This window comes from Amphiprion ocellaris, chromosome 6, assembly GCF_022539595.1.
Source record: "Amphiprion ocellaris isolate individual 3 ecotype Okinawa chromosome 6, ASM2253959v1, whole genome shotgun sequence".
Lineage (NCBI taxonomy): Eukaryota > Metazoa > Chordata > Actinopteri > Pomacentridae > Amphiprion > Amphiprion ocellaris.
Genome location: NC_072771.1, coordinates 1,393,860 through 1,414,254, shown reverse-complemented (window position 1 = coordinate 1,414,254; position 20,395 = coordinate 1,393,860). Strand labels below are relative to the sequence as shown.

General features: G+C 40.7%; 1 protein-coding gene and 1 long non-coding RNA gene across 2 annotated transcripts; one reads left to right on the top strand and one right to left on the bottom strand.

Moving 5' to 3' along the window:
* Nucleotides 1-3,211: 3,211 nt before the first annotated feature.
* Nucleotides 3,212-19,377, bottom strand: spinb (spindlin b). Its single transcript, XM_023280923.3, has 7 exons — nucleotides 19,237-19,377; nucleotides 15,292-15,575; nucleotides 14,399-14,447; nucleotides 13,267-13,361; nucleotides 9,686-9,841; nucleotides 8,595-8,828; nucleotides 3,212-6,399 (listed from the first exon to the last, which is right to left on the bottom strand). Exons 2-7 carry the CDS (start codon nucleotides 15,341-15,343, stop codon nucleotides 6,200-6,202), a joined length of 786 nt encoding a protein of 261 aa, XP_023136691.1. The 5' UTR covers nucleotides 15,344-15,575; nucleotides 19,237-19,377; the 3' UTR covers nucleotides 3,212-6,199.
* On the top strand, nucleotides 13,281-14,386 carry LOC129349155 (uncharacterized). The gene is made up of 2 exons (XR_008602054.1): nucleotides 13,281-13,406; nucleotides 14,230-14,386. It is a non-coding gene; the product is annotated as an uncharacterized LOC129349155 (long non-coding RNA).
* Nucleotides 19,378-20,395: the final 1,018 nt, after the last annotated feature.

The window sequence follows — 20,395 nt, the reverse complement described above, 5'->3', positions numbered from 1 at the left end:
TCAGCGAGAATCTATGGAAATAGTCATGAAAATAAAGAAAAGCCATTAAATGAGAAGGTGTGTCCAAGCTATATATATATATATATATATATATATATATATATATATATATATTTATATATATATATATATATATAATATATATATATATATATATATATATATATATATATATATAGTATATATATATAGCTTGGACACACCTTCTTACACACACACACACACACACATATATATATATATATATATATACACATAAATGTGACAGGGTGCAGAAGAACCAGCTTTGAGGCCTGAATCCTGGTGATCAGGAGAAAATAAATCATTCTAAAGATAAAAACCGGATCCAGTTGAATTCAGTCTAAAAGTTCTGCAGAGTTCTGGAAATAAACTTTAATCTGAGCTGTAATTATCTACAGTTAAACTTTAGCTCACTTTAAACTGTCCTCTCTGACAGAATAAAGAATGTAGTTCTAAACCGGGTCCGGTCCGGTCCGGTTCCAGAAACTCACCCTCCTCCGATCTGAAGAACACGGCCGCCCTCGGGGCTCCCTCCTCGGCCTCCACTCGGCATTCTCCGCCGCCGGACTTCTTCCTGCTCTGGAAGTAGAGCTCCAGCTTGTTCTTCACGGTTCGGTTCTGGTCCGGGCTCCAGTCGCCCTCCACGGTCACCGGCGGACACTCCTCCATGCTGGTCCGGTCTGAGCGCACCGACAGTCGGTTTACTTTTGCTTTTGTTATCCAGAAACTGAAGGGGAATTCAGAAGGGTGCGTCTGACCTCCGGCTTCCTGTTGTTCTGCTGCTGAGTAGCAGCATTTATCTCCATGATGGAAGGAGGCCACAATGTGAGTTTTATTAGTTTAACCACACAAACATTTCTCATGTCTTCATCTGTGCAGTTGTTATATGTTTAAACTTTAAGCAGTGAAAACAACCACTTTTACAGTGACAACTGCTATAAAACCAACTCTTAGCTTGTTTGCTGATTAGTTTACCTGAGTCAGAGGCAGATTTATTGGTCCAGCTCCAGATGATGATGATAAACTCCAGCCAGCAGATGAATGAATCCATCACCAGATGATAGAAGCATGAAATCATCTCCGTCTGTCGCAAAATTGACCCGTTGTAAAGTTTGAAAATGTGGGGAAAAAAATATAGATTTTCACAGTGAAACTTCTGATGTCCACATTTTCAACATTTTTGGGAAATTTTTGAACATTTTTTGGTGGAAAAAAAAGAAATATTAAAAAATTTTCTTAAGAACATTCACAAAAAATCTACCAAAATCCAGCAAATTTCACTGGATTTTAGTTGATTTTTATGTAAATGTTCTTAAGAAAATATCAGAAGTTTTACTGATATTTATGGAATCACTTTAGATATTTTTAGGATTTTTTGGAAGATTTTTACTCATTTTTAAAAAATATTTACAAGAATTGTCTTGCCAAATTTGGGGGATTTTTTTTAAATAAAACTTTTAAGGGAAACTTTTAAGAAATTATTGGAATTTTCTTCCTGAAGGTTTGGCAAATTTTCAGAAATTTGAGGATTTTTTTTTGCTGAATTTTGGGGATTTTTTTCAGACAAGGAAACAATATTTTTGGTGCCTGTAAATGAAGACAACAGGAGGGTTAAAGCAGACGTGCATTAATGCTGGATTCCTCTTCGAGCTGCTGCTGTTGTTTATGAGCCCCATAAAGGTTCTGTTAGGATTTATTATTTTATAAAGACACTGCTAGCTGAACACTGAAGTTACCACAATATCTAAATAACAGAACACTGATACTGTTGAGCAGTTACTGCCTGAGCTGTGCTGATGTGATCCCACAAACATGGTGATTAGTGTGCTGATGTTGGGTCCGGACCATCAGCACACTGACACTGGGTTGTTTGCTCTGTGAGCTCATTCAAATTAAGAGGAATAATTATGCAAAAATGTCTGAAACTTATTACTAAAGTGTAAAAAAATTAACCCTCGTGTCGTCCTGCGGGTCAAAATTGACCCGTTTTGAAGTTTGAAAATGTGGAAAGAAAACATATTTTCACAGTGAAACTTCTGATGTCCAGATTTTCAACATTTCTGGGAAATCTTTGAACATTTTTTGGTGGAAAAAAGAAATGTTAAAAGGGTTTTTCAAGAACATTCACATAAAAAAATCAACCAGTCCAGCGAAATTCGCTGGATTTTGGTTGATTTTTTTGTGAATATTAGAAGTTCTACTGATATATATGGAATCCCTTCAGATATTTTTAGGATTTTTTTTTGAAGATTTTTATTAATTTTTTTGAAAATATTTACAAGAATTTTCTTGCCAAATTTGGGGGATTTAAAAAAAAAAAAAAAAAAACCTTTAAGGGAAACAATGAATTATTGGAATTTTCTTCCTGAAGTTTTTGCAAATTTTAGGAAATTTGGGGAATTTTTTTGATTTTTTTCAGACAAAGAAACAATATTTTTGGTGCCTGTAAATGAAGACAACAGGAGGGTTCAAAAAAATCCTAAAAATATCATCCATCCATCCATCCATCCATCCATCCATCCATCCATCCATTATCTATACACCACTTAATCCTCACTAGGGTCATGGGGGGCTGGAGTCTATCCCAGCTGACTCAGGTGAAGGCAGGGGACACCCTAGACAGGTCACCAGTCTGTCACAGGGCTACATACAGAGACAAACAATCACTCTCACATTCACACCTACGGGCAATTTAGAATGATCAATTAACCTCAGCATATTTTTGGACTGTGGGAGGAAGCCGGAGTACCCGGAGAAAACCCACGCATGCACAGGGAGAACATGCAAACTCCATGCAGAAAGATCCCGGGAAAGCCGGGACGCGAACCAGGGACCTTCTTGCTGCAAGGTGAAAGTGCTAACCACTACACCACTGTGCAGCCCCCTAAAAATATCAACAAAATATAAAAATACATTAATCAAAGATTCCAAAAAAATGTAAATAAACATCTTAAAAATGTAATAACTTTGTAAATAAATGATCTAAACTGAAAAGGCTCCTTTGTTTCTACTGACTCTAAGGTCGACTTTGCAGCTCCACATTTTCTCTCTGATCAGACCTCATTCAATTCTAAAGTCACTCAGGTTTTAACTCAGTGTTTCTCAGATGAATTTTCTTCTCTTTGCTGTTTCAGCTCAGAGTGAATCTGTGTGTTGAGGATAAAAACAGAAAGAAAAGATCAACTCCGAGTGAAAAAACAGAGAAATGGTTTATTTTAGTAAATATTGTGAGCTTTTCACGGCTGTACAACACTGGCATCTGTAGTTGGCACTCTGTAAAGGGACGATCCTCCGCGAACAGGAACCATCAGGGAACCATCAGGTAACCATCAGACAACCATCAGGTAACCATCAGGTAACCATCAGATAGCCCTGTTAGCCTGTTAGCCGGAGGTTCTTCTTCTTTTATTCTTTTAAACAATAATCCCAGAAGCTAGCTTCGTCTGGAACACGGTACGAAATAAAACATAAAAAACTGAATAAAAACCCGAAGGCACCGAAGCCACGACAGAGAATCAGCCGAACAATGGAAGAAAAACTACAGGAAACATGCATGACATCGATTTACAGGAGCTAAATATGCATGCTAACAACACGCACACGCAACACGCTCTCTCTCTCTCTCTCACACACACACACACGCACACGCACACACACACACACACACACACACACACACACACACACACACACACACACACACACATCAGGACTCACTGCAGCCTCCACATCCCAGAATTCCTCAGCCTTGAGCATCCAACCAGGAACAGGCGTGTTCGAGAACCAGCGCGTTTGTTCTTGCGTGTTCTAGATTAAACAACGTTCTCGTATTTAGAACATCAAACCCGACAGTGTGACGGGAAACGTTCCACGACTTCAAGCGACAAATTCTAGAATCGCTGGTTTATAATTGAATCTAGAACCGGAATGAGCGACTCAGATCTGATTAAAGTGTTCTAGGTTCTAGAGTCAGAACGATCGACTGGTTCTGCATCAAACGACAGACCTTAGAACTGCAGAACAGGCGAATCAGAATGTTCCTTTTCTAGAACGTGTTAACGGGACGATTATCTGGAACTAATGAGAACATGAACTCCAAACGACCGTGTTCTAGAACCAGAACGTTAAAATGCAGCACATGATTCTAGAACAGAGGATGTTTTTTTAATGTACGTCATTTGTTCTCGAGCCAGAGCACGTCAGGTTCCAAAATATTCTAGAATATTCTCGCCTCCATGTTCTGGATTTTGAAGCGGCGCACTTTAGAAATTAAAATCTGTAAAACCGTCGGTTCTACGACCAAACGGAATGTGGTAAAACAATCAACACCGAAATCCCAGGACTAGAATCTGTTCTAGAATTAGAAATCACAGATCCAGAACCGTCAGAACACAGCTAGATGGGACACGTTCCACAGATTCTAGAACAGTGATGAAGGTGCTAAAGGACAAAATGCCAAACCTGTCCGTGTTCTAGAACCAGAACGTTCTGGTTTAAACAGATTTAAGTAACAGGAAATAGATCGATGTCGGATCCTGATTCTAGAACACAAAGGTCCTTTAACCGGGAATGTTCTAGATTCTAGCCAGAATTCAAATCTGTCGGTTGGAACCAAAAAAGGAACATTTAAAAGGTCTAGTTTGGGATCTTTAATCCCTTCAGGCCACAGACTGAACACCTGTAGGTCACCTGCCGTGGTGGGCGGAGCTACGTCGGCTGAGAACTCGGGACCATGGACGCTGAAGGTTCCTCAGCAGTCAGAGAACATCATCTACACAGCAGCTTCTGCAGCCGACTGGGTTCTAAACACACAGAACCAAAGGAGCGGAATATACAAAGAATATCAGCTGATATTAACATATAGACAGGAAGTGACTGTACAGCGCAGAGGAAGTCCGTCAGCTCTGCAGGGAGGAGAACATTATAAAAACACAGAACCAACACTTATTCAACCTCTGATCGGATCAATAACAGAATCATTAAGGAGCTTCGACACATTTCACAGAAGACGATAAACGTTCTCTGTTCTAGAAGATAAAACGTGAAGTTAACAAACCATTATTTCAACCTGATGATTATTTTCTCTACTAATTATTTTTCTGTTTGGTCTAATAAAAAGTTCCAACGGGACAAACCAGAAAATATTCACATGTAAGAAGCTGCAGAATTTAGAACCTTAAAAGAACTCAAACCAAAATTGAAACTAGCCGATGATTAACGGAACAGCTGACGACCAGCATTCTGACATTACATTGGTAAATATGTCGGTTTGTTTCTAACACTGTAAAGCAGCTGGAGGCAGATTCAGGACATTTTTATCCACTGTGCTACAAACAGATAAACGATCATGTAGTGAAGCACAGCTGCAGAAATGTAAAATATAAATATCACCTTAATGAACACTGGAAACGTCCTCAGATGAGCTAACAGATGCTCTACAGTGAGTCAGAACGCACTAGATGTTCTGATTCTAAACGATAAATAGGTGGAATCTGGAGCAGCAGCGGTTTGTAGCGATGCTAACGGACCGTCAGGACGCTAACAGCCCGTCAGGAGGCTAACAGACCGTCAGGATGCTAACAGACCGTCAGGACGCTAATGGACCATCAGGATGTTCTAATGCAGAAAAACACCAATGACAGAAAAACTCACAAGAAAAGACAAAAGAACGGAAAGAGTTCAGTCCTCTGGTTTTCCTTCAGCGTCTCTGTTCGCCATCAGGTGACCTCTGGGGGGCGTGGCCAGGAAATGCTCTGTGATCCACCTGGTGCAGCTGGAGGCCGCTGATTCGTCCCTTCATTAACCCCACAGGCTCCACTCCCTTTTCCTCAGGTAACGAAGCTCCGCTGGGGTTTCAGGAAACAGAGGAGTTTCTTCTGGGTGGAAAACCTCCGTCTGCAGGTTCTCAGGAAAGTCGAGTTCTCAGACTCAGGCTTTTTATATTTTATCACAGAAGTTCCAAAATGTGGAACCGAGTTTGAGCCGACGGGAGGAAGGATCCTAAAAGAACGAAACGAGGAGTGATGGATGAGTGGAGCTGCTCTGAAGGTTCCGTCCCTGTTTAAGGCGAGTCATCAAAGTAAAGAACTGGTTGGTCTGTTCTGTCTCTGGAACCAGGCGGCGGTTCTTCTTCTCAGGACGGGTTCTGGTGGATGTTCTCGAGAGTCTATTTCTGGTTTTAGGAGGTCTTGACCAGGTCGTACACATAGATGTGGAAGTCGTCGTCGAACTTGATGAAGTAGACGGAGGGTTTGGCCTCCACCTGGTGGATCACCATCCCCGAACGCTTCCCGCCGTCCTCTTTGGCGTACTCCACCTGCTTCCCCACCAGACTGTCCACCACCTCACCGGGTTCTCGCTCCGCCGCCACGCTGTCGTCTGCAGAACAAACAGAGGAACGTCACTTCCTGTTCACTTAACTCTCATCATGTTCCTGTCAAACACTGATTTTAGATCTGAGATCAAACACAACAATAAGACTTTAGACTTTATTTCCTGCTACCGAAACAAAAACACTTAATCTTTTGAAGCCTCAGAGCATGATACTGCCACCTCCATGCTTGATGCTAGGTTTGTTGTTCTTGGGGTTCAAAAGATCTAAGACCCGCCCAAGACAGTCTGGAACCAGTCCTAAAAAGGTCTAAAACCTGGACCAAAATCTCCACCACAACCAAACCTAAATTACTCCTAAAAAAGTCCAAAACCTGCCCAAAATACAGTCTGAAACCAGTCCTTAGCCATTCATAAAAACCGGTCGTAAACCAGTCCTAAAAGTCAAAAACCAGGACCAAAATCTCAACCAAAACCCAAACCTATACTACTCCTAAAAAAAAGGTCCAAGACCCACCCAAGACCATCAAAAACGAGTCCTTAACCAGTCATAAAAAGAAGCAGTAAACAGGTCCTAGAAAGTCTGAAACCAGTCCAAAAGCAATTCTAGAAATCCCAAGAGCATGATACTGCCACCTCCATGCTTGATGGTAGCTTTGGTGTTCTTGGGGTTAAAAAAAATCTAAGACCCACCTAAGACAGTCTGGAACCAGTCCTAAAAAGGTCAAAAACCTGGACCAAAATCTCAACCAAAACCAAACCTAAATTACTCCTAAAAAAGTCCAAATCCTGCCCAAAATATAGTCTGAAACTAGTCCCTAACCAGTCACAAAAAGAAGCAGTAAACTGGTCCTAGAAACAGTCTGAAACCAGTCCTCATCCAGCACCAGATCCAGAGTAAAATAAATCCTAAACCAATTTTAAATCACATCCAAAACCAGGAGAACCAAGACTGAAACCAAACATAAACTAGTCCCAAGAAAGTCCAGAACCAGTCCAACATCCAGTCTGAAACCAGTCCACAAGCACTTCTAGGAAGCCCCAGAGCATGATACTGCCACCTCCATGCTTGATAGTAGTTTAGACTTTATTTCCTGCTACAGAAGCAAAAACATTTAATCTTTTCATAAAAAGAGCTATTTTACTGCTTTCATTCTGACCTGTTTAGGAAACATCTACAGATCTTCACATCACTAACGACAACGGTGTCTCTTTCTAAACTTTTACAATAACGTGTTTCAACATTTAAATGTTCCTTCATATCAAATGCAAATGATTAGCACAGGAATGCTAGTTGCTAGTTTAGAGATGCTAACCACTATCCTTGGCATAATAATTGCCAGCCTAAAGATGTTAATGATTAGCCAAAGAATGCTAGCTGCTTAGCTAAAGATGTAAACGGCTAGCCTAATGATGCTAGTCACTAGCCTGGGTATTTACTTGTCAATAAATGCTAATTACTCTCTAGGAATGCTAGTGACTTGTCTACAATGCTAGTGGCTAGTCTAGAGATGCTAGGTACTAGCATTCCAAGGCAAATTTCCATTTATGAGCAATACAGTATACATGAACTTATTTTATAGTCTAGCGAATGCTAAACGCTAGCTTAGAGATGCTAGAGACAGGCTCATGTATGCTAGCTGCTATTTTATAGATGATAATCACCAGTTCAGGAATGTTTGTTGCTATATAGAAATGCTAGTCACTGTCCTATAGATGGTAGCTGTTAGCCTGGGAATGATATTTACCTGCTGAGGAATGTTATTCTTTAGCCTAGAGATGTCCTGAAGTAGCTTAGGAGTGCTAGTTGCTACCCTAAAGATGCTAGCCACTGTCATTCAGTATCCTGGGGATGCTTGTCACTAGCATCTTGTTGCTAGCTTAGGGATGTTCGTGACTAATCTAGAAATGGAACTGCTTGCCTAAAGATGCTAGCCACTAGCCTAAGGATGCTAGCCACTAGGCCAAGGATGCTAGTTAGCAGCATGAAGATGCTGGCTGCTAACTCTGGGAGGCAGTAGGTGAGGAAATGTACTTTGGGAACACTGCAGCTCATGAATGGTAAAGATGCTATGCAGGATATGTTTGTCAGTGATGCTAGCTAACGTCATTGGCTCATTAAAGAGAGAAACAGCAGAAGTTTAGAGACGTTCTGGAGCCTCGACATGATGCAACGAATGAAACAAGGAATCCAGGATGTAAACTTTGAGACAGTGACAGTAAGGACAGTGAGCTGGACTGACTGGAATCGGGCATGATGCGCAGGTCTCCCTCTTTGTAGTCGTCCAGCAGCTGGTACATGTAGAGAACCGGGTCCTTCTCGTAGGTGATGTAGAACCAGGACGTCATGATGGGAGCTCGGGCCAGAACCATCCCCCTCCACTCCTCCTTGGGTCCGTCCTCCGTCTCGAACATGTGCTCCACGGCTTTACCGATCATCGTCTCGGCCAGCAGAGAGTCGCTCACACGGGCCGGAGCTGACCAATCACAGACAGACGCAGCGGTTACATCATCAGGCAGCGACACAGTGAACCCAGTGTGTTTAAAGATTAAACTACAGAAACTGAATTTATTTAATCTGAAAGATATCAAATATAACATAAACAAAAAAAACAACAACAACATATTTTTTTAACATAGTACTAAATCAAGGAGACAAATTTCAGGTACTTTCTTTCTTTAATTAAGCACCTTGTTCTATTTCTCTACAGTTCCACTAAGTAATTATTCTTGCTGGTGCTGCTCTCAGATATACGGCACTCTGCTAAATGAAACTTTAGAATTGTAGAATTGTAATTAAATACTGATGCAGATTTATAATAATAATAGTATCTAGTAATAGTATCTGTGCAGGCCTTGTTTGACAATATTGAAGTAAAAAAAAAAAAGTTACCCGCTGCAGCATTATATCATCTAAAAGAGATCATTTTACTGGGTTTAATCCTAATCTTATAAAGTAATCGAAAATAAAACAAAAAGGTACATAAGCTTCCACACAGATTCATGAGTTTCATGGACATTTTTGGAGGTTTCTAACTTTGGACTGTTGGGTCGTAACTTCAGTATTTAAACTTGTTTGAAGATAATTCATAACAGCAAAATTATTTTTTCACTGGAAAACTTCTGCTGGTTTTAAATAGTCGGTATAAATTACTGAGTTGATCATTAAGGTGTAATAATAATACTTTTACCGAGGCGTCAGTGTAGTACTTGTACTTGTAGCTGAGTATTTCTACCCTGGAGTATTTCTTCCACAACAACATGTGATGTTTTTAGAAAACTGCCAGAAACATTGAGTTTTAGTCCGATCTGGGTTCTGTCGGCGGTTCCTCACCCACTCGGTCGGGCAGAACCTCCAGGCCGACCACTCGCTCGTCGCTGTACAGCTCCAGACCGTAGATGCAGTCGAAGCCGTCATACTTGATCAGGTAGAGCGATGGATTGACAGGAACCTGGTCCAACACCGTCCCCTTCCACTGAGAGGATTTACCTGGAGGGACAGCGATACTGGCTTCACATCTGACCACCGATAAAAAACTTAGAGGCGTAAAGAAGGGTAGAAACTACAGATTGTAAAGTTCATCATTCAGTCTTCCAAAGACTGCTACACGATGGAATCATTGAAACTCATCACAAAAACAAACATGTTCGGTCAAAAATAAACAGAAATGTTAATATTTGGTTAAATTTGTCCGTTTCCACCTCAGTTCAGCTCTTCTGGTTTCAATCTTCTGGTTTATCGTCGACTCCTCTGGACACTACACCTACCGTCAAGCATGGAGGTGGCAGCATCATCCATCCAAGATCGTCCTAAACCAGTCATAAAAAGGTCTAAAGCCAGGACCAAAATCAAACCTAAACCAGTCCAAGAAAATGTTCTAAACTAGTCCGAACACAGTCTGAAACCATTCCTAAAAAAAGTCTTCTGGTTTATCTCTGACTCCTCTGGACACTATACCTTAGGGCTGGGCGATAAATCAATTTTATAGATTAATTCGACTTTGTACTTAATGTCGATATGTTTTAATGAAAATTGATTTTCTCATCAACATCCGTCACCAACACCTTCCCGCTGGGCTCCCGTAGTTCAGAGTGCGCCCCCCTCCCCCCCACGCTGGATACACAAACAACATGGCGGCGAGCAGCACAGATCTAAAGGTACGTGTCCACTAGATGCTATTTTCCCGCATAGCAACGCACCACATCTGAAAATCACACAGACGGCGGTCACTAGCGAACCACAACATGGTCACATGACAGCGCTGAGCAACAGCAGGCCGCTATGTGGTCACATGACCGAGCTTTCAGCGGGACAGTCCTGCAGACAAGTCGGATAAACACAGCGGCTCGGCCGCAAATTTTCCCTTTTATTTCAAAAAGCACGTCAGCGAAAAGTATTTCTGAAAGCATTTGAAGTGAGAAAATCTGTGCAGCAGCTGAATCTGTCCTCGTTTTATGTCACCGACGCGTAGTTTAGAAGTTTGAGGACAGTTTAACGATGCGTGGAATCTCTGCACGCCACATCCAATTTGCATGAAGTAGAAGTCAGTCTACTTTATGCAAATGAGCTGCAGCCCTCTCCAGGTAAACACACCGGATCACAGCTGGAAACACACCACAACCGGACCAGCATGCCACATGCAGCGCATTTCCAGCTGTGATCAGGTGTGTTTACCTGGAGAGGGCTGCAGCTCATTTGCATTAAGTAGACTGGACTCCACCGTGCTGAGATTAGGTAGCGGGTAAAAAAAAAAAAATCAGATAAATCGTGAATCGGGATTTTTTGTGAAAAAATCTGAGTTTTTTTTTTTAGGCCATATCGCCCAGCCCTACTATACCTAACATCACGCATGGTGGTGGCAGTACCATTATAATATCAATTTAACTGTTTTAAGTCAATTAGACTTAACACATCCAAGATAGTCCTAAACCAGTCCTTAAAAGGTCTAAAACCAGGACCAAAATCAAACCTAAACCTGTCCAAAAAAGTTCTAAACCAGTCAGAAAAGAGTCTGAAACCAGTCCTAAAAAAGTCTTCTGCTTTATCTCTGACTCCTCTGGACACTATACCTACCGTCAAGCATGGAGATGGCAGCATCATTATAATATCAGTTTAACTGATGACCCATCAAGAACCTGGAGAAACAAGTCTGAGACAGAAAGACAACAAATGTAGTTGAACAGCACCAATTCTGGTGCCGTTCAACTACATTTGTTGTCTTTCTGACTCAGACTTGTTTCTTCAGGTTCTTGATGGGTCTTAGTCAGGACTTTGGGGAGACCAGTCTAGAACCTTCATTCTAGCCTGATGGAACCATTTCTTTACCACATCTGATGTGTGTTTGGGCTCATTGTCTTGCTGAAACATCCAACTGTGTCCAAGATCAACCTTCTACTGATGGTTTTAGGTTTTCCTGAAGAACATGAAGGTGATCCTCCTTCTTCATTTTTCCATCTAGTTTGTGGGAAACTCCAGTTCCAGAACATGATACTGCTGTCATGGAAAATTACTGACAGTTTTTGCAGATGTAACTTTCTACCTACACTGCTCAAGGACATAACCATAGTCGCTACGTTCTGCTAGTTTTGGGGAGTGACAGTTGCATTCCGTATAATCTTCTATTTATAGTGCTCAAGGGCATAACCACCGTAACCACGTCCTGCTATTTTAGGTCGTGATAGTTTTGAGGAGATACGGATGATATCTCACAACCCCAGCTCACAAATGCTGCTGGTCCACAACCCACTCCTCTCCTTGTCCTTCATCATCCTTTCATTCTTTAAAAGTTCTGTGCACTCCCTGATTTTTGTCACTTGCCTTCTCCAGACCTGGATGCTCTGTTGAACTGCTTGACCTTTCTTGTAAGAAATAAAATAAACCATTTAAAGACAAACTCTGTTGTTGAAGACAATCTTCATTATTTCAGAGGTTAGTGCCCCGCTGGACCAAGGCAACACATTGCTAACACCATGCTTGATGGTAGGTTTGGTGTTCTTGTGGTTATAAAAAGATCCGCCCAAGATAGTCTGAAACCAGTCCTAAAAGGTCTAAAACCAGGACCAAAACCAAACCTAAATCAGGTCAAAAATGTTCTAAACCAGTCAGTATATAGTCTAAAAGCAGTCCTAAAAAGGCCAAAAACCAAGACCAAAATCTCACCCAAAACCAAATCTAAACTCCTCCTAAAAAAGGTCATAAAAACCAGCAGCAAATCAGTCCCAAAAACAGTCTGAAACCAGTCCTAAAAAAAAAGTCAACAACCAGTGCAAAATTGGGAACAAAACCAAATCTAAACTTCTCCTAAAAAAAAGTCCAAGACCCGCCCAAGACCATCTAAAACCAGTCCTAAATCCGGGCCAAATCTAATGTAAAGTAAATCCTAAACCAACTTTAAATCACATCCAAAACCAGAACCAAGACTGAAACCAAACATAAACCAGTCCCAACAAAGTCCTAAACCAGTCCAACATTCAGTCTGAAACCAGTCCAAAAGCTCTTCTAGAAAGCCCCAGAGCATGATACTGCCACCCCCATGGTTGATGGTAGGTTTGGTGTTCTTGGAGTTAAAGGCCTCACCTTCTCTCCTCCAGTTAGATGAAAACAATTTTCTACATCAACAAAACTGATACTTCAAGTTGCTGTTTGTATATTTATGACCCAGCAGATTTTGTCATATTTCCAGAAGACCTTTAATGAATCTATGGAAGAACCAAAATTCATGATTGATTTTTCGTGACAAAGATGCATGTGTTTACATATTCCTACATACTGGAAGTATTTCTGTTACTCCTGATGACTTATAATCCCTGGAAAATACTAATTTGTCTTGTAAAACTTCAATGTTGCACTAAAACACAGAGTCAGTTCCTCACATGTGAAAACGTTGTCGGTTATGAATCTTAAATGCGACTTACTGCCCTCCTTCCAGATGTGCTGGATCCTGCAGCCCACGATGTTCCTTCTGGGCTGAGCCAGAGTCTTACTGGGACCAACGCTGGTCCTCGGTTTCCTGGAGGAACAACAGGAAGGAAAAACCCAACAAGATAACAAGAAGGTCAGTAAACGGAGAGAAGAACAAGAAGAGCCACTAATTATTATAACCTTTTGCTTCTTGAAACCATGAATGCAAATTTTAAACAGTTTTCTTAACTGGTAGTGAGCAGATTTTCAATCAACAATCGATTAATCGTTAAAACAAATCAAATGCAGTTGACATTATTTCATGTAGAAATACAGTAGTCATTTACTGTAGAGGTGTTTTGGTTAAATACGTCACCTGACTGTAGAAACTACTTCCTGTTGGACTCTGACTCAATTTGTTAATGTGAGCTCTGGTTGGAGGTCGTTAACCACCACAGAAGTCTTTGTCATGGTGCCCGTTGCAAGCTAAACTCCCCCATTAGCCTTTGTCATGGTGCCCATTGCTAGCTAAACTCCCCCATTAGTCTTTGTCATGGTGCTCATTGCTAGCTAAACTCCCCCATTAGTCTTTGTCATGGTGCTCATTGCTAGCTAAACTCCCACATTAGTCTTTGTCATGGTGCCCATTGCTAGCTAAACTCCCCCATTAGTCTTTGTCATGGTGCTCGTTGCTAGCTAAACTCCCACATTAGTCTTTGTCATGGTGCCCATTGCTAGCTAAACTCCCCCATTAGTCTTTGTCATGGTGCTCGTTGCTAGCTAAACTCCCCCATTAGTCTTTGTCATGGTGCTCGTTGCTAGCTAAACTCCCCCATTAGTCTTTGTCATGATGCTCGTTGCTAGCTAAACTCCCACATTAGTCTTTGTCATGGTGCCTGTTGCTAGCTAAACTCCCACAATGCTCTCTGCTTTAACATGAACTGTAGTCTGAGTGATGCCTCCTCTGCTCTCTACAGTATTAAACAGGAAGAGGCTCCACCTGGTGGAACAACCAGGAACTACAGCTGATCTACGATGCATTCACTAACATGCAACCTTGTTCTTCTCCTGAGTTTTGGTGAAAGGATTTTATAACATCCTCACTTGAAATAAAAATGTAGAGAACAAGCAGGATGTCTGACTCACTTGTGCGAGTTCTTTTTCTTCATCATGTTTGCAGAAACTCCCGAATGTCCTGAAACAGAAACACACATTGAGCGACTGTAACACTGATAAACTGTCACATGGTGTGTTCAAGGAACACCATCAGAAACACTAAACAAGGTGTAAACATTGAAGTTTATACATTTCTGTTAAACAGTTTTGTACATAAAACATGTTAGCTGTAAATTTGATGCTTACTTCTGTAGAGAAGTTGAAATGACAATAGATGTATCTAAAGTAATTCATAAATTATCCAAAGTGACTAAAATCTTTCCAGAATGACTCAAAAAGCCTGGAATTTGTCTAAAATGACACAAAATAACTGCACCAACCTGTTCAGAATGATTCAAAATAACTCGGAAACAGTCTGAAACTACTTATCAATTGTCCAGAATGACTAAAATATGTAGAAAGTGATTTAAAATGTTTTAAAAATTACACAAACTAAAAATGTGATGAAAAATGACATTACTTTGTCCAGAATGGTTTGAAACAGGAAGTTCTGAAACCAAGACCAAAATCAAACCTAAACCAGTCCAAAAAAACGTTCAGAACCAGTCAGAATACAGTCTGAAACCAGTCCAGAAGCACTTCTAAAAAGCCCCAGAGCATGATACTGTCACCACCATGCTACACAATATGTTTAAGTAGTGTCGGAAAAATGAAAATCTGCAGATTATTTCTAGTTTAGCAGTTTCAGGTTGATACGTGATGAAAATTAGAATGATTCAAAACAACTCAGAAATTGTCTAAAACTACTACTTAATTATCCAGAATGACTAAAATATGTAGACAGTGATTTAAAATGTTTTCAAAATGACACAAAAACAAAAAATATGTTGAAAAATGACATTAAGTCTTGAAATTTGACTGACCTCCGTCCGCTCTGGGCCGGGGGGCCGCTGGGCTCTTGAATGGGGTCTTCATTCATCCACCTGTAGGGGGCAGCAGCCGGTCTAGGCTAATCGCTGAAGCGTGAGGAGTCGAGGAGGAGGGAGGACGGAGGGTGAGGATGGAGGGAGGGGGCAGGAGAGAGGGGGGGAGGGAGAGGAGGAGGTGAAGAGCACCAGGAACTAGTCCGGGCCGCGGACAGACTGCATTCAGGCTGGTGAAGACTAACGTCTGGAGCTGCTGGACTGGACGAGATGCTGAGTTCAGCCTGGAGTGGAAACGGACAGAAAGATGTTTAATCATCTACAGGCTTGTAATATTCTGGAATAAATTACTCCTAAAAAAGTTCAAAAACTGCCCAAAGTACAGTCTGAAACCAGCCCTTAACCAGTCCAACATACAGTCTGAAACCAGCCCTTAACCAGTCCAACATACAGTCTGAAACCAGTCCAGAAGCACTTCTACAAAATCCAAGAGCATGATACTGCCACCATCATGCTTGATGGTAGGTTTGGTGTTCTTGCGGTTAAAATAAAGTCTAAACCCTGCCTAAGACAGTCTGAAACCAGTCCTAAAGAAGTCTAAAACCAGGACCAAAATCAGGACCTAAACCACTCCTAAAAAAATCCCAAAATTGCCCAGAATACAGTCTGAAACCAGTCCAGAACCAGTCATAAAAAACAGCAGTAAACCAGTTTTAGAAACAGTGTGGAATCAGTCCTAAAAAAGCCAACAACCAGCACAAAGCCAGGACCAAAATCAAACCTAAACTACTGCTAAAAACAAGTCCAAGACCCGCCCAATACAATCTGAAACCAGTCCTCATCCAGGACCAGGTCCAGAGTAAAAGAAATCCTAAACCCACTTTAAATCACATCCAAAACCAGGAGAACCAAGACTGAAACCAAACATAAACCAGTCCCAAGAAAGTCCAGAACCAGTCCAACATACAGTCTGAAACCAGTCCAGAAGCACTTCTACAAAATCCAAGAGCATGATACTGCCACCTCCATGCTGGATGGTAGGGTTGGTGTTCTTGAGGTTAAAAAAAAAATCTAAGATCCTCCGAAGACAGTCTGAAACCAGTCCTCAAAAAGTCTAAAACCAGGACCAAAATCAAACATAAACTACTCCTAAAAAAGTACAAAAATTGCCCAGAATACAGTCTGAAACCAGTCCAGAACCAGTCATAAAAACCAGCAGTAAACCAGTCCTAGAAAAGTCAACAACCAGTACAAAGCCAGGACCAAAACCAGACCTAAACTACTCATAAAACAAGTCCAACCAGTCCAGAAGCATTTCTAGAAAGCCCCAGATCATGATACTGCCACCTCCATGTTTGATGGTAGGTTTGGTGTTCTTGGGGTTAATAAAAAAGTCTAAAACCTGCCCACGATAGTCTGAAAAACGTCCTAAAGAAGTCTAAATCCAAGACCAAAATCAAACCTAAACCAATCCAAAAAACTGTTCTAAAGCAGTCAAAATACAGTCTGGAACCAGTCCTAAACCAGTTCAACATACAGTCTGAAACCAGTCCTAAACCAGTTCAACATACAGTCTGAAACCAGTCCTAAACCAGTTCAACATACAGTCTGAAACCAGTCCTAAACCAGTTCAACATACAGTCTGAAACCAGTCCTAAACCAGTTCAACATACAGTCTGAAACCAGTCCTAAACCAGTTCAACATACAGTCTGAAACCAGTCCTAAACCAGTTCAACATACAGTCTGAAACCAGTCCTAAACCAGTTCAACATACAGTCTGAAACCAGTCCTAAAAAAGTCAACAAATAATGTTTGTCACACAGCAGAAACAGATGCTGATCGAGCAGCAGAATCATTTCTAAGGAAAGACAAAGAGAATAAAAAACCTCAGAAACAGAAACACAAACGTTGTTTCTGCAGAATCTTCAGCAGCGTTTAAACACATTTATAGACCAACTATAGTCTGTTTATGTTCTATCTGCTGTCCAGAGAACATAAAACCTCTGGAACTTCAGCCTCATTTCACTGGTTTTATTTATCCAACATCCTCCTCAGTCAATATGTTGTTTGTTGTTATTTCAGAGCTTTGATTAAAGAAAAGCAGCTCAAACTCTCTAAGTTTACAACTGATCAGAGAACAGCAACTCTTCGACTCGTCGTCATGGAGGAACAACGTCACGCTAAAGACGATTCTGAGGCCGATGAGACGGAAATAAAACATCCAGCATGAATCTGAAGAACGTAGAAACGTACGAAACTCTATTTTTGAGATATTTTATATGTTTCTGAATCACTTTAAACAATAATTGACATATTTTTAACTTTTTTTGTCATTTTGCATAACATTTTTAACCTTCAGCAGCTCTAATTAACGGTTTAACGGTGTTTAAAAGCTGCAGCTGGTGTCTGACGTCGTCGTTTTCGTCCTAAATTACGAGTCGAGTTTCTTAAAATCTTCATCTGCAGCTAGAAATAAATGAGCACAAACCTGATGTTTGCAGCTGAACAACAACAACCACAACACAAACCACAGAGCTGCTGCACCAGAAACACAACGGCAGGAACAACACAACAGACTCACACCAGAATAAAAACACAATAAAAATACAATAAAAACAGAATAGGAACACAACGGCAGGAACGACACAATGGCTGACTCACAACACAATAAAAAAAATATAAAAACAGAATAAATAATAAAAAGAGAATTTTAAAAAAGAATAAAAACTGAATAAAAAACAATAAAAATAGAATTTAAAAAAGAATAAAAACACAACAAAAAGAATAAAACAGAGTAAAAACTAAACCAGACCAAAATCAGACTAGACTAAACCAGAGGCATTTTAGACTAAAACTGACCTCAGACTAACAGGAGAATAATCAGATAAATAGTTGAATTCTGTTTCCATGTTTTCAGGTGTTTCTGTGGTGGTTTTAAGGTTCTCTTTAGGTTCTTTTATACGTTCTATTTTAACATTTCTGTCCAACGAGCAGCAGCTGACAGACGATCGGCTGATCTGGAGTCATTTTACCACAACCTCTAAACGACGATTAAGTTTCTGTAAATTTATGAAACTGAAGCAGCAACGATTTGAAAACTACTGGAAATAAAGTAGTAGAGAGATCAGTGATAAACAGATCAATAACTGATCAGATCAGTGGTTAATTGATCAATAACTGATCAGATTAGTGATTAACCAATCAATAACTGATTAGATCGTGATTAACTGATCAATACCTGATCAGATTAGTGGTAAACCAATCAATAACTGATCAGTTATGGATCAATAACAGATCAGAGATTAACCTATCAATAACTGATCAATGACTGATCAGATTAGTGTTTACCTGCTGCACAGGTCAATAATTGAACTCTTGATCTGTGTTTACCTGCTGTATGGATCCAGAACTGTTCTGGATCCATACAGCAGGTAAACACTGATCAATAACTGATCACTGAGCAATAACTCATCAGCCTGATGTTCATGTTTCCATTTAAATGATTTAAATGATTTAAATATTGAAGGTTTCCGGATCCATTCTGACTGTTCAAGGACCAGATAAGCTCTGGTCTGGCTCTGGGGGTCCAGCTAGAGTTCCGGTCCGGGGTCCGGCCTACAGACGGTGAATCCTCCGGTTCTGACCCAAACAGCGGCTCCGGTTCTCCCCACAGAGGTCACCGTTCCTCCGCAGCTCTGCGCCACTTAAACCAGCTAAACGTGAAAATGTGCGCAGCGCTAATTGGTCCGCCGCTGCGCCGCCATGTTGCGCCGGTTCCTCCAGGAGCCGCAGCGGTCCGAGAAACGGCGCAAAGCGAACAAAGGAGAGCGGCGCTCTGCGGGCTGAGGCTCCCCGCCGCTAAGCTAGCCGCTCGAACCGCAGCGCAGCGGGCACCGTTCGGTCACCGGGGACGGTGGCCGCGAACCGGAGCGGCGGGTTCTTACCGATACAGCGATCAGCGGCGCCGCATAATCCCGATCAACCGCCGAAGCTCCGAATTGATCCGCCGAGGATCCGTTTGGCGCTGCGCTGCGTCAAGCTGGCTGAAGACGGCGGGCAGGAGGCCGCCCTTCACAATAAGAGCCCGGAGTCAGTCACCAAAATAAAGGAAATGGCTAGAACCCCAACTTTCCTGGTTGTCTCCCGATCTCACTTATGTTTTACTGTCGTTTTGTGTGGTTTTAGCATTGTTTTGTATGTTTTTATTGTGCTTTGTGTGTTTTTAGTGTCGTTTTGTGTTTGTTTCGTTGTGTTTTGTGTGTTTTAGTGTTGTTTTGTGTGTTTTTATTGTGCTTTTTGTTTTTTTAGTGCTGTTTTGTGTGTTTTTCTGTGTTTGGTGTCATTTTGTGTGTTTTCAGTGTTGTTTTGTGTGTTTACATTATGTGTTTTTATTGTGCTTTTTGTGTTTTTGGTGTCATTTTGTATGTTTCTACTGGGTTTTTTTTTTGCATTTTTAGTGTTTTATGTGTTTTAGAGTCATTTTGTGTGTTTTTGTGTTTCAGTGTTATTTTGTGTTTTTAGTATTGTTTTGTGAGTTTTTAGTGTCATTTTGTGTGTTTCTAATGTGTTTATGGTGCCATTTTCTGTGTTTTTGACATTGCTTTTTGTGTTTTTAGTGTGTGTTTTAATAATAATAATAATACCTTTAATTTATAATGCACTTTACATATAAAATCTCAAAGTGCTAGTTTTTTGTCACTGCTTCCGTTGTGTCTCTTTATGATCATTTTGTGAGACTTTGTGCTCATCTTGTGTGTTTTTGTGGTATTTTTCTGTGTTTTGTGACACTTTGTGGATCTTTTGCATTCATGTGTCTTTATGTGGTTGTTTTTTGTGGTTATAATGTTGTTTTGTCTCTTTCTGGTTCTGTCGTGTCTTCTAATGATTGTTTTGTGTCATTTTGTTCTTGTTTAGTGTCATTGTGTGTGTTTTTAGCATTGTTTTTTGTGTTTTTAAGTTTTCTACATCTCTGCTAATAAATAACTGGAACATATCTAATAACAATCTGTCAAATACACAACATTATGTATGTTGAAGTAAAATATCTAACTGTATAAATATCAATGTGTAATGTATATCTAATGATGTTTTATAAAATATAAT